The sequence below is a fragment of the Alligator mississippiensis genome, chromosome 1, assembly GCF_030867095.1.
Source record: "Alligator mississippiensis isolate rAllMis1 chromosome 1, rAllMis1, whole genome shotgun sequence".
Taxonomy (NCBI): domain Eukaryota; kingdom Metazoa; phylum Chordata; order Crocodylia; family Alligatoridae; genus Alligator; species Alligator mississippiensis.
In genome coordinates, this window is record NC_081824.1 from 318,031,159 (window position 1) to 318,046,742 (window position 15,584).

General features: G+C 37.7%; 1 protein-coding gene across 8 annotated transcripts in view; it reads right to left on the reverse strand.

The window, feature by feature from the left end:
- CNKSR2 (connector enhancer of kinase suppressor of Ras 2) overlaps positions 1-15,584 on the reverse strand; it is a 380,784-nt gene that overhangs the window by 281,491 nt on the left and 83,709 nt on the right. For all 8 annotated transcript variants that reach the window (XM_059720858.1, XM_059720856.1, XM_059720857.1 and 5 more), the window contains exon 3: positions 14,429-14,631. In XM_059720858.1, the coding sequence (XP_059576841.1) occupies positions 14,429-14,631 (203 nt within the window). The remainder of the gene's footprint in view (positions 1-14,428; positions 14,632-15,584) is intronic.

Here is a 15,584-nt window from a genome sequence, read left to right on the forward strand (position 1 = left end):
TAAGGCCAGATACAAACATTACACTTTTACCAATATAAGTGATCAGAAGCCAATCTATACCCTTAACAGAACAGAAGTTTGGCACGCATAGACTGGTTTAAAAGTGGTGGAACCCAGGCTAAGATTTGAGCCCCCTGCCCACCAAAGGGTGAGCATGTGTTCTATTTGCTACCAGTATAAATTATACTGCTTACAGAAAACTGCATAACTTAGATTCCACCTCAGGCTTTTTGAATGTCTGTACCTAACCCAAAAACATGTGACAGGACTTGTGCAATTATTAATCAAAGCATATTTCAAAGGAGGTACAACATTCTCTCTTCATCCTCACTTCCAAACTCAGCATATATTTTTCCTTGAGAAAAAAGTATTGACCCCATTTTGAATTCAGTCTGTTTGTTCCTTGAAGTATGAGTCCTGATAGCATTTCATTTTCATTTTTGTTTAATTTTAAAAAATGCACTTTATGTGCTTATTTTACATGCCTGCATACATACAGTATAAGAAACACTGAATAAACAAATCTATGATGCAACATGGTGAGTAGTATTGGTATTCATTTGGATAAGTTCAATAGTATACTTGTGGGAGTAATACCTTAACAAATGCCAATAAAATCTTGTCATCATGTATGCACTATGTACCAAACATGTTATAGAAAAGATATTTTACAACTTCTTTAGAGTAAGCTTTACAACTCTGCTTGTTAAAATCACCACCTCTTAAAAAAATAAAGCCAATCTGCCAGTGTAAAAAACCAATAGAGATTTCAGTCAGAAAAATCTCAAGTATATTTTAGATGCTACATATAGGTTTCTGCATTTTATTTTCCCACATTCAGTATTTTTCCAATATCTATATCAGCTATCCTGTAACATATCTACTGGTGAACATAGGATGTTTTCCCTATAGAAAACCAGCATCTTCCTCCTCTTCCTAGAACTTTTTAATGCTCCCCGACAGCTCACAAGACCTAACTAATCTTAGACACACCAGAATTGGATACATACTTCAGTTTAATATAACATTTGGGGAGAATATTTCATTTTTTAGATAGAAATGAACTCCTTCAGCAGTTTGTTTTTTTAATATTAAATTATGGGCTGTTGGGAGCTGGGAAGAGGCTACAAAAACTAGTATCAGGCTGGTAGTGAGGAATCAGTGGATTGAATAGTATGGTCAAAGTAATATGTCACATGGCTATAAACAAATTTAAGTATGGTTTTTAATGCAGCCTATGGCATTTGTGTAGTTTACTAAGCTAATTTACAAAACATGCTGGAAGGAAAAAAGTAAAATGAAACTTTTAAATTATCATATGATAAAAAGTGGATGGAACTGCTTGATTAGGAACACTGCCCTATAAACAAAACTAAAGAAATAATTCCCATTCACAGTTGCCACTGTTGAGATTCTAAATTTTTTCTAATGCCTTGATTTAAAAATTCATATTCATTTATGAACTTTCACCTTTATTTTTAAATGAATTAGATCAAATCAAGAAACAGCATATATTTTACTTTAAGTATGGATATTAAAACAGTTAAATCTTTAAATTTCACAGCCAGAACTAGATGAATCTTCAAAGCCTTTAATATTTTCAAAGCAACATTTTGTGCTAGGTTCTTGCTTTTAATATGCATTGATTTTTCAGTCATAACTTTAGTATGTAGCTTTATTACATAGTTCATAAGGAAAATAATTAAAAACTACAGGTAAAAGTCTTCAATGAAAAATGTTTAAAAAAATTGGACTAAATTTTGCTGAATACAAGACAACCCCCAACCCAATCAGCATTGGGAAAAAAGGCCCTCATCTTATCATCACATACAATGAAATCTCACTAAAAATACTGTGTAACGTTAAACTGCTGCTAAAAGCAGCATGTGCTCAGTAATGGGAAACCAACTATGAAGTTGATTAAATACAACCAACACTGAGCATGACTATGGTAGTGTCAATTGAGCACAATCCCCCTCATCATTGATTTCTTTCTAAGTCATGGTGAGCCACTACATTGCATAAATTGTCACTTCCTCTTCACTACCGCAGCTGAGCTGTGCTGTCCATTCCCATTTCCAATGATTCCTGTTTCTTCACCACCTATAGTGAAGGTATTTCTTCAATACCTAGCAAACATCACCAAATAGGGTCCCAAACAGTTCATGCATAATCCCTTTCGCCCTCTCTCACAGCCAGTCACATATAATTAGCGTGGCCCTGCCCACCATGAACTGGAGCTGGACCAGCCCCATGCTTCATCTGCATATAATTTTTTGGAGGATCCCAGGACTCATGACAAGAACTTCTGGTTCCAGCCATGAGAGAGGGACTAATTACTAGATGAAACCTTTGTGGGGGGTATCTGGTGTACACACACACACTGAGCACTGCTGAGCTAAGAAGTCACCATGGCTTGAAATATTGTTGACTCTGCTGGGGTCCAGCCCAATGAATTATATGGCAAATCATGAGCCTTTTTGTTTCAGATTAATATCATGCATAGTTTGTACTGTGTACAAACACAACAGTGCTACTTAAAAGTGTGTTTTATGGAATACCTATGCTAAAATTTGCAGCAGTTTCAAAAAAGGTAAAATGCATCAATCCTAGATTAACTAAGTCTATGGGTACCTGCAGTAATTTGCCTATACAGTTTAATTCAAGGTCAGTTCTTTCAAATTTGCCCCTCACTTCCATGTCCTCAGGGAAAGTAAGGAGGGGGTAAGGGGAGAGGAGGGACTGCAGGGAGAAGAAGGCTGGGAGGTAAAGGAGGTACCTGATTTATTCTCCCTGCTTAGTAGTGGGAGGGAGACAAACTCAAGGGAAACTTCCAATAATTTTCCATATAAAGAAACTAATTATTGGGGGGAGAGGGCTGTGTTGTATTCATGGTTGTCTTATTTTTGAGTGAATACAGTAAAGAAGAAGAAAGGGGACTGAAATATGAAAGTTTGAACTGAAAATGGGGGAGAAAACCAAAACAAAAATGAATAAATAAATGCTGAAAATACAAAATAAGATACCAAGAGTGATGGTTAAGGTTTGGTATTTTGGTACGGAGAAATAGTCTGAAGGATTATTTCCTTCCAGGAAAGGAAATCAAATTGTTAGGAGGTGCTTAGAAGTGGTGTTAGGAGGTGCAAAGTGTTAGGAGGTGCTGAGTGACTTAGAAGACTAAATGACAGTTCAAAAGTCAGGTTTCAATAAGTCTTCCTACCCTAAATATTTAAATGTCTGCAAATATTTCATATGTTCAACACAATCAAAGACCGGATTTCATAATGGCTACAAACTGAAATTTCAGTTTGACAAATAAAAATCCTGTTTTAATTAATAAACACACATTTTCAGGTACATATCCTACACTTATATTATATTAAAATCATTGGGTTGTTTACACGTAAATCATACCCAATGTAAATAAAATCCTTGAGAATCTTGGTAACTTGCATACTGATTGCAGTAAAAGTTCTCTCTCTACGTAGCTGATAGTCCCATTCCAATCCAACAAAAGTTCAGCCAGAAAAAATATGGTATTCCTTACCTAATCAGACCACATTTCTCTGGCCCTTTTAAGCTACTCTACTGGGTTAGTCCAAAGCCAAACATCTCTTCCATTCTTCTGATATTCAAGTCTAAACTAGTACCTACATTCTCAGGCCAGTAAAACATTTAAATAAGAACGCAGTTTTCAACATGTAAGGAATCCAACTGCGTTTAAAATTGTGCTGGTTTGGGACTCAATACATTTTCTTGCCCCATTCACCCATCTCTCCAAAACCTTCTCCAAGACCTTTTTCATGCATATTTCCCCATGATATACTCACTCGGCTCCAATCTATCCTGTAGCTATTTTTTCACCTTCAAAAAGTCCTGAAGATTCTCCTCTACCATGCCCACTAGAAAAAGACTATAATTCAAGAAACACAAACATGGACAGGTACACTCTTTGTCACTTCCTCCTCCAGGTTTCTCAAAGTTCTCCCCTTCTATTTTTTGTTCCTTTTAGTTTTATATTTATAGTATAGCTGATCCCTGAAAAGATAACATATTTTCTTACATACAACAAGCACCCCTTTTCCCAAAGCTAGCTGCTGGAAATGACATTGCACTTTAAGTAAGTATGGTACCAGCACTCTCTGCTGCTTAAGCTTGGGCAAGAACAAAACAAAAGCAAAGTCTGCATGAGTTCCACAGGGAGCAGAACAATGAGTAGTCTCAGCTCCCTAGTTGCTACTACTCAGTTAATACAAGGAAAGATTTTTTTTTCCTTCATTCAGTCTTTCAAACAAGGTGTGTATCTTATTCCAGGGTGTTATATGCAAGAAAATACGGTAATAAGTATATTGCTGATTTCCTAGATCTTCACATATTTTTGGAATACGATTTTTTAGTTGTGATGCTGCTAACTTTAATGCATATTCCAAACTTTCAGCTATTTTCTTTAAATGTTAAGTTCCTTATTAAAATCAAACCGGAGAATATGGATAAGAGTCAGCTAAAAGAATGCATCTTATTTTACAATACTTTATTCTTATGTTACTGTACTGTATCTTGTGGATAATTTTGTTCAACTTTCATTTCTATCCACAACCAATGACTATATACAAATTATACCCTCAAAATTACATTAAGCCACAAAACAGAGAACACTGGAAAGAAAAGTGGTCAGATTAGCATCCATGAGTGTATATATATTTGGTATTTCTAGACTGTTGATTCTTTGAAACTCAATCAGCCACATCCTCATTTGTTTTCTACCTTCTATGTGATTTAATTTGGTTCAGGAACAAGGCTGGTAAACCCAAGAAAGCTATAGTTTTGTAAACTAAAACAGTTGATTAAGGTATCGATTACAGTTGTATAGAAATGCATCACTTAGAGACTATTAGATCATGCAATTATAAAATGAAAATGCTACCAAAAATAGTGAGCATATTCATTTCTAAGAATAGAAACAAACTCTTACACAAAAGAAATGGTGAGAGGTCAAAAACCAACCTAAATTTTACTCTAGTATCAAGTCAGTGGAAATGTATAACACACACATATATGAAAAATATGACTTTCTAGCACCCCATGTAAAATTCATGTAACAACTGTTCTAACGGAGCTTTTAATGAACTGTCAGAAAGAAACATCATGAACTTTGCTCTGAACAAAGGAGGCTTTTCAATTAATATGATGTTAAACATTTAAAGCTTGTTTCAGTAGTACTTAATAAGGCTAAGGACCATACCATTTTTAGGTAATATTTACTGACATGTTCATCACCCCATTTAAACAAAGAGAAAAGCACATAAAGGAAATAAGATTCATGGGCAAATGACTGAGGATAAATGTAAAGGAACGTATATAAGAGATGTAGATTTGTGTGCCTGTGGGTATATGCCTGTAGATGTATGTATCGACAGGCTCATGCACATCCACTTATGAAAGAAGCCACTGAATTGTTTTCTTTACTTTGTGCAAAATTGAACCTAGGGTTTCAAAACAATCAACAACCAAGACTGCAGAAATCAAATTGTAGCCTATCATGTTAAACAAAACAACTTATTTGTTGAAATGTTTGGGAACACTTGAGGCATAATGCTTCCATACAATGCATGACCCTCTCTCTCTTTCTCAACAACTAAAAATCAGCAGTACCACATGCAGCAGCAACACTCACCAATTGAAAAGGAATGAATAATGGAAATATGTAATATATTCTGGCTGTATATCACAATTCCTTAGCAAAAGATGCATTTCACAGTTAAACTGCTGCAACCCAAAGCATGTAAAGCATACTAAAGCTGAAGACCAAAGTTTCCACATTTGACAAGGAATGTCAAAGCCGGAATGTAAAGCATCAAAGGAATGGTTAAATCAGTACATGCTGCATGAGCATGTGAGCTGGCACCTTCAATGATGTCCTAGTATAAAAAGCCGAGAGCAGCACATGGTTCTAATTTGACAGTTCGTACCTATTTCATAAAGCAGGTTGTACATCCTTCTTGAAGCGTGGGGCTCAAAATTGAACCCAGTACTCCAGGTAAAGCCTCACTACTGCTGAAGTGAGTGAAAGAATCACTTCCCTTGATTTGCAAGTGACACTTGTGTTAATGCAACCCACTATACTATTGTCCTTCTTTGCAACAAGTGTATGCTGTTGGTTATATATTTAGTTTATAGTCTACTATAACCCCCAAGTCCTTCTCTGCAGTAATGCAGCCTAGCTAGTCAGTCCCCAGTCTGCATTTCTGCATGCAATTTTTCCATTTTAAGTGGAGGACTTTGCATTTGATTTTGTTGAAGTTCAACTGGTTAAGGGCAGATCATTTTTCAGTCAATCCAGGTCATTCTGAATCCTAGTCCTACCCTTGTGCGGTTTGCAATTCTACTGAACTTGGTTTCAGTCATAAACTTGCTAAGCATGCACTGAAATCCTACTGTCCAAATTATTAATGAAAATGTTGAGCAATACCAGACCTAAAACAGACCCTTGGGCATCATTAGAGCACAATGATCCAACAAATTATGTATCCACCTTGCAGTACTTTTGTCTAGTCTTTTTTTCCTTATCTTGTTAATGAGACTATCATAGGAGACAGTGTCAAAAGCCTAGCTAAAGCCAAAGTATATCACATCTACTTCTCTCCTCCATTTGCAAAGCCTGTCACCAAAGCTGTCCCTAGGGTACAACGAACTGGGGTGACTGCCCCAGGCCCCATGCTTTGGGGGGGGGGGGGGGGGGTCCTGCAGAGCCAGGTGAAGCAGCCATGGCCCCTGCCACGGGGCCCACCTGGAGCTGGCAGCTCAGCCCCATGCCACAGAAGCACAGAGACTCCCCCATCCTTTGCAGGGATAGCACAGCTCCGCACAGTGTTAACAGGGCCCTGCGTAGGCTGATTTGCCCTGGGCCCCACACCCCCTACGTTTGGCTCTGCCTGTCACCTTATCATAGGAGGAAATCAGGTTGGTCTGGCATGACTTGCTGTGGGTGAATCCATGCTGAGTGTTACTGATCACCATGTTCTTTTCTAGGTGATTCGCTATAGATTCCTTGAGGACCTGTTCCGTGATCTTTCTAGCTACTGAAGTCAGGCTAACTGGCCTGCAATTCCCTGTATCCTCCTCCTTTCCTTTCTTAAAATCGGGCACTTATTTTTGCCCTTTTTCATTAATCCTCACCTGAACTCCATGAGTTCTCAGAAAGGATAGTCAATGGCTATGGTTTACGATGTCTTTTGGCAAGTACATGTTTTATATCTTCTCCTCAGGAAAGACAGCATTTATAAGACATCTACTTTAGGTTACCTCCTTTCTTCTTTATAGAAAGTAGGACTTTCAATTCAATTGTTTTTCTTCATTCACATATCAGACTCCAGTAAGGATCGACACCTTAATCAAACAGGTCCATTTGTGAGCCTGCTAATCCCATTACCTACTGTTCAATGTAACATGTAGCACTGATTCAGGTTTTTGATTTGCAGAATGTGAATTGTCCTGGGCTGAGAATAAGGCTCATATGATGGGAGAGTAGCTGCGAACAGTGTATTAAGTAACCTGTGGCCATATGGCTGACAAGCAGCATGCTGAAATACACAGTATTCCCTTACAGCAAAATCTAATGCCAATTAACAACATCAACACAAAACCTTTAATGTGGTAGTTATACCATGAAATATCAATTAAATTATCTGAAATTCTTAATGTAATCAGTTTCTCTCACTAATGTACTCTCAAAGAAGAATCCAATAAAGCTTTTTAACAACCATCCCTTTCCCAAACCAATTCTCCAAACACACATTTCCAGATTACATCGATATTACTACTATTTATTAAAAACCAAAAATGTTGTTCTCAGTACTGCACAAGGCATTCATCAAAAACAGTTCTTCACTCAAAGGATATACCACTTTAATAGAATACTCAAATATACTCAAATATATATAAAGAAAAGAGTAAGTGCAGTAGCAGCCTCAGGGGAGAGCAAACCAGGTGACCACCTGGGGCCACACACTTTAGGGGGCCCCAAAATTTTGAAACTAGAATGAACCTAGAATATAGCTCAATGTTAAAAAACTTTTTCTTTGTATTATCAATATTGGATTAAGATACTTTCATTGCAATTTCATGGATAGGGCAAAGTGAAATTGAAATAAAAAAATGTCTGGCTTGCTTATAAGTTATCAAAATTAAGCCTCTAAGGGGCCTCAAATGACTCTCTTACCCAGGGAAAAGAAGATATATAGGGCATCAGAAATCAATCTAACTGGTAGATCCAAGAACTAAGAGGTGCAGGGTAAGGCACAAACTATCATTTTAAACTTACTGCAAGTCATTGAAAAGCTACTCCACACCAGGATGGTTCATGATCGACAGAAGTATTGGAATTCTTAACTTACTTGTGGCTTAATCTCAAGTGATGAATGCTGCTCTTTTATCAAGCTCTCTCATGAAAAACCTTTCAGGCCAAGACTGGAAGTCTGAATTGTGATTTAGAAAATCACTTCAAGAAACAGGTCTTTCCCTAATGGAAATTTAAAAGACCCTTTTGTGTCTTGATTTTGCAGCACTGGGGGGAAGGAGGGGTGCTGTTCAGGGAATAGGGTCCCTGAGACTCTGACCAACTCTCTGGATGAAATAAATACATTTTTTTCCATCTGTCAGTTCAGTAGATGGCTGAACTGTATGACACAAAGAATGGTGTTAGGGTTAGAACACAAACAGACTCAACTAGGGCATAGGAATTCTGTGTTAATTTCTTGGTTCTGTTGCACATTTCCTGCCTGTCATGGGTCAAATCACTTAAGTGTCAGTTCCCCATTTATAAACAAAGGATAACTATGTCTTTACATCTCACAGGTACTGGGACAATGAATACACTGTTTGGCTGAGAAGTATTTGAGTTCATATATCAGAGGTCTCATTTCAGAACTTCAGATGGAACTGCATAAGTACAGGCCATAAAAATGAGTGGGAAACATTCAGAAGCAGGGAAAAGAAAATGTGAATGGGCGCAAAATACAAGAAAATGCAATTAGCCATGTTGCAAATAAAGTATTAGGTGAAAACGCTGGTGCACCACTTTACAAAGTAAATGCTCTCTCAGCAGCGCTCTCTCAGATGACACTTTGATGATGTCAGAGTCCCCCAGTGTTGCAACTGCTCAGGTATCACACTAAAGCAGTGATTCTCAGCTAGGTGCCACGGTACCCTGGAGAGCTTGATGGTCTTTCAAAAAGAAGAATTGTTCTATTGTTTTTCTGTAGTCAAAAAAATGAGTGAGAACGAAGAACTAATTTTTCCCAGGGGTATCCTGAAACTACCAAGAGGCTGTCTTGAGTCCATAAAGGTTGAGAATTTCTGAACTAAAAGGACAATCTGGCTAATTGAACCATAAATAAAGCTGCTGGAGATCTGGTATTCTCATGTAGAAAAAAGTAATATCTGATATAAAAATGATCAAAACAGTGAAAATGGAACCTCCAACATTACATTTATACAAAATGCTTTCAATGAAGATCAATGTCTATATATCTAGATATTTAGATCTAGATCTATGGCACTACTTGGAATTTAGGAAACAATAGTCCTGAGCATACAGCAAGATGGAACTAACTTGCTTGAGATGGCTTTTCAATGCTAACAAGAATAACAAGGCAGTATTCTCAGTTAAGTGACCTGATATAGTAATCTACTCAGTAAGAAGATAATTTTCACAAAGTTGTTTTACATCAAAGAATTTCAATGTATTATGCAACTGCAAGTATACTACCATGGAGGTATTACTTTCTAGTTTTACCTTTTTGTAATAAATTACCATTCTAGTTTGCCTTAAATTAATACATCTCCAGCAGACGCACACATTTTCAGTTCAATTTGATTTAATCCCCACTTCATTTTAGAAAGGTGGAAGTTCATTATGTGCCGCTTTTCATTCCTTTTAATGGTTTTCATTAACAGTTAGTTCAGTTAATTTTCCTTTCAACAGAGTTCTTGATTGTGAATGTTCAAATTTTCCTAGACCCTTATCCACCTATTTCGCTTCTGAACATTTGAATGAAAAAGTGTGAAAAAGCACTCTGTACTCATTACAGTTGCTGCTGTAGAGCTGTCGTGTATAATTTCGCTGCCTTGTGGCCAGAAGCACAAAGCAGTGCTTTGACAGTTTGATCAGAACGATCATTTAAGTAGAAAATGAGGTGTCTCCATATTTGATGGCCACATATGATATAGCAAATATCAATTGAAAAGAGATGCAGAGAAACACATTCCACCAGAATGTTACAGGTGATCTTAGTAATTAAACAGATCAGTACTGACAAATGCAGCATTGAAGAGTTCACTCTGAAGAATGGAATACCTCACTTTTATAGAACAGGAAAAGCAGAGTGTGCTAAGGTGTTAGAATAGAAGAACTCAGAATGATGTCATATATTAATAAGAAAGAAAAATAGATTCCTGTTACTGTATAAATAACGGCTGCTACTCACTGTGGGATAGGTTTAAAGCAGTAACAGTATAAGGCAATTGTATGAGCACATAATAATTTAAATAATTTTCCTTCACAAAAATATATTCACAAATATGGCACAGTTCTGACTGACCCAAGAATTTCCTGATAAACTAATGCAAAGTAGCTTCTTATGGATGCTGAAGTTGTAGAGGCCCATAGGCCAAAACTGTTAGCACACCCAAGGTCCCCAAAATTTCTCTCACCAAAAAAGATTTAAAAGGCAAAATTATTCAAGGGGATTTGAGGTCATAGAACATTAACAAGTTTGGGTTAAGAACTCTGTGCACAGCGGAGTTTTTCTGAAAGCAAATTCCAGAATCCAGGGGCGTTTATAGATGTGCTCCAGGAGTTGGGGGCGGAGGGGTGCTTTAATTAGAGTGGCTCCAAGATCCACTCTAATTAAAGCACCCGGAGCATCTCGTGCATCAGCATCCCCACACTGAAAAATGGTGGTGGGGTGCTTTAACTAAAGCTTGTCTTTTAGTATACCAATGCAAGTGTAAGGTGTTGGCTGCCTCACTGCTCATGTATAGGCACCCCAGATGTCCTAAAAAAGTACCAGTACTTTGATCATCTCAAAATCGAGGTTTGGCAGTGTTCTGAAAAAAATATATCCCCAATTCCTACTGTTAAATTAAATAAAAATATTTTTAAATGTAGCTTAAGTGTGGTTTAAAAAGGGACGAGTCCTAACCAGTGCCAGATGCTCATTAATTTAACGCTGCCTATAGACATGTTCGTTCATGTTCTAATTAGAACGTGTCAGAGCAGACTCGATTAACTGAGTTGCTTCATCGTCAGTTAAAAAGCCCCCATGGCCATTTTGAAACTCGAGGGAGGGGAAGGAGCTCAATACATGTGATGGTGAGCTGTTTTAATTAAAGCAGCTCTCTGGGAACTGGTCTAATTAAACTGCCCCACCACCACCACCTCCAAGCACCTGTATAGGCAGCCTACAGTTCCGAGAGGCCCCTGAAGGGAAGCAGGACACTAGCCTTAAGCAACCAGCACTTTAAAAGTGCATTTGTATAGTAAGAGATTGTTAGCATAGAGGTCCACTTCATCCAAGCAGCAAAAAACTGCATTCAGTACCAGCTGGAGCCACTAGGCAATTTTTCTAGGGTGGCTGAACAGATATGTACAGTAGTAACCAAGCCTGGGTGTCACAGTGGAGTGGATTACAGCACTGTTATGCACTGGGGCAGAAATACATCAAGTGACCCAAGGGCTGCAAACTATTGTCAGTATGCAGACACACTTACAACCCTCACTCATTCACACAGATGCTGCCTTCATTTTCCCCTTACAGGGTGAAAGCTCAATTGAGTTTCATTGCACACTCACCCCTATACAGTAATAAAGCTGAATAGAAAAAAATACACTAAGATATAAAATGCAGATATCCTTGAAATTTCCATTGAAAAGCACTCATAAGCTTTAGCTACTCAGAATATAAAAACCATATAAATAAAGTATCTTCAGATCATCTAGATGATGAAGAAAACACAAAATAGATCTATCTACTAAGAGAACCTATCATCAAAACGTTGGATCTATTTAAAATCAATTCAACCCATTTTATGTTGTTTTGTGTTTTAGCAAAAAATATTTATGTATAAAGGTACTCATAGCCAAACTATTAGTCAGACTGAATGAAACAAAACCAAGTCTCTGTTAAACCCCCCCACAAAAAACCCATTTATTTAAAAGGAACATAATAGGCAGAACACCCTTGTGGATTTTTAAATGTTCATTCTCTTAGAGGAGAAGAATATATAATCATTACCTGCCCCCATCCCTGTCTTTATGACCTTCCAGAGAAGAACAAATGGACCTACTGACTGAAAAACTACTATGCATTCAAAGAATACCTTGCATTCAAAAGCTTACTTTATCCCAAACATGCAGGTGATCCAACAGAAAATCCTTGCCCCTCTTAGAATATTCCAAAATACACACCACAAGAATGTGCCTAAGTCACGTACATCCTCAAAATAACTGTTTGCTGGATATCTGATTGAAATTAAAATATTGCTTAAAGAGGAAGCTTCTTTCAAACACTACAAATAACATTTTCAAAATCAGCCTCTCATTTTCAGTGCCTTTTGTGGATGGGGACTTTGTTTTCAGAAAAGATAAGCAACCATAACTTCAGATGAATGCAGAACACAAGAGTAACATAGAGTGGGATCTATGCTTAAAATTACTTTAGTGATTGTCTCCTAATTTTTCTGTTCTGTCTGCAGTGGTTGTGAAATTGTGGTCTTTAATGCCATGGTTAAGTGGTCACCATACAGCACCAGGGCCCTAGCACTTTAAAAGTTTGATGAACTAAATATGAATGCGTCCAGAAGTATTAAAGGTTCACAGTGACCCACTAGTCCAGAAAGTTTAGGATCCCGTGGGTCTACTGTATTACACGACTGAAATAAATTCCTTTAGAAACAACGGGTAAGATGAAAGGAATTGCTGAGCCCAAACCAATTCACTAGCTGTGACCTTTGGCTTTATATCTAAAACAAAGGAGAGCAGCCTTTCCTGAAGAGCCAGGAGGAGCTGGGCAATGGCAGTTTGCTGGCTGCAAGATAATCTGTCCTGCAATGAAGTGCACATGCAGAGGCGCTTTGTGACAATTTGTGCCGCTGCAAGTGTACGCCTCTACATTTCTGAACGCAGCCCCTAAGCATATATTTAGGTGACTAAAATAGATTCAAGAGAGATCAAGTTTGGGTGCTCATTTTAAAAGAAAATGATTGTACTGCTTTTAAAAACTTACAGCAACACATGTTAAACTATGTCCAGTGTAACCACTTATTCCTTAAATTACTAGACGTGTTTTTCATCACCTGCTTTCCAATGTTAGCCCAGACTTTTCAGATTTAAAAATGGGAGATTCAGTAGCAATTACAGGGTAAAAGCACAGCTTTACAGTAAATTTTGTTAAAAAGGTGGATAGGCACATGCCTTATTTGCAACAAATCACTTTTTTCCAGATTATTTCTTTCTAGGGCACAAAGGTAATTTTCCCAACTGAAAAATATGCTTGGGATCTCAGAAGCACAGGCACACAGATGCACCCCATTTTATTTAATCACAGCTTCAGCTGAGGGGGACAGTCTACCTTGTACCAACACCACCTTCTAATCAAAACAAAACAAGCCATGTATTTCTGCTCATTATAAAATGACTCGTGAAGTATTTTATAAAAGCATATAATTAAAGGCAGAATAATGAGCTAAGAAATCACAATAATCGCCTTCAAATTTACTACCTAGAGAATCTTGGCACCATGACAAACAAAGTATGGACACAGGTAAATAGTAAAGAGAGCAGTCAACCCTGGTTCTAAGAAGTTATTAGCAGTAAAACCTAATCCTGTATCTATTTATTTCAATACAAGTCTTATCTCTGATGTTAATATGAATTGGATCTGGACCTAGGAGCATGCAATAAAAAACAACAGACCAAAAAAGTTCCAGTTGTGTATAGGTCTTCAAAGTATTCTATAATTTTATTTAAATATTGAGCTGCAATAGAAGAACTGTAGAACTAAATAGTAGCATGGGTACAATGAAAGTATATTCACAATTTTTGCCAATCAGTAATTCAAAGGAATTAGTTTGAGTGTTAATCTTATATTAATATCCAAAAAAAATAAACACCTTGCCTAATATTTCTTTTCTCCTCTAATATTTTTCCAGAAATGCCTACTGATGTTATACATTTACAGATACTACCTTGAGTACAATCCAAATCACATGCTGAGGCTCTAATTTTTAAAAATCAATTGAAGATGTCCATTCTTTAAAATAAATAGACTGTTTTCACTTGCACTCTAATGTTCATATAAATTTACATCAAAAAGGCTTGTTTGTGTGCATGCGTGAACTGGTTACCTGTGAAACATTTGGGAGATTTTACCTGTCCAGCCAAGCCAGCAGACTTTTAGCCGCTCCTATCAGATCCACCACCGATGTCAGGAAATCATTTGGTAATTTTCTACTGCTTCTGCCATCATAGTGACCACTCCTCCTCCTTCCAGTTATGAAGTTTTGCAGATTCTTGGCAGATGCATTTAGCTTGTGAGAAAGAGTTTTTAGATTTTCTGTTTCCAAACCATAATTCTGCATTCAAAAGAAAAAAGGGGGAAAAAAAGAAAGTTACTTCTGCATCTCAACTGCAAGTACTCGGAAACTGTAAAAATGCTCTAATGCTTCCAAGACATAGCCATTCCTAGTAATTAAGGTAGGAATATACCTACTCTTTTTTTTTTTAAGTTCCTGGCATGTTCTGTTCCTACAGTACATACATAAAGAATAGAATTGAAGAAAAGCAACATTGATCAGTTAAGTGGTTTTGAGTACAAAGTCTATTAAATAAATCAACCCTAGCTACCACTGGGGGAAAAAAAAAAAATCACTACACTGAAAAGTAGTTTTGTAACAACAGTACATCATTATTACTTAGTATAAAAGTTTGAGGGCCAGATTCTGATACCCTTACTGACAGAGTCTTACCACTTCTAAAGTGGTCTCCATTAATTACAATGGCTAGGGACAGACATTCAAAAAGCCTGAGCCTGAATTGTTTCAACCTTTGCAGGTTAGTCTAACCTGACTAGGCTGAACTGGAGTGAAACTGGACATTCTCTCAGGACTGAGAAAAATCAGGCACATGCCTGCAGTGTCTCAGGCTAGAAGTCAGGGGTCACTACACCAGCCCTCCCTTCCCCCTTCTGTAGGGAGCTAGGCTGAAGGGAGCGCAGCCAGGCCCCAGCAGGACTCTCTCAGTAGGGAGGTCTGTCTGCACAGTCCCAGGCTTTTCCCCGCTGGCTGCTCAAGGGGCAGGGTTGTTGCCAGCCCCCAGCCCTGAGCTAGCACTCTGAGGCAATGGGGGATGTGTAGTGTATGCATCTGTTGATGATACAGAGCTTTTCAATCTCTCTCCCTGCTTCATCATACTGTCTGAAGCAAACTGAAAGACAAGCAAGCCAGCCGGGGGGGGGGGGGGGGGCTGATAATGGTCTTTATCACCCAATTACCAAAACAAATAGCCTCTCTCCACATTACTTCAAACT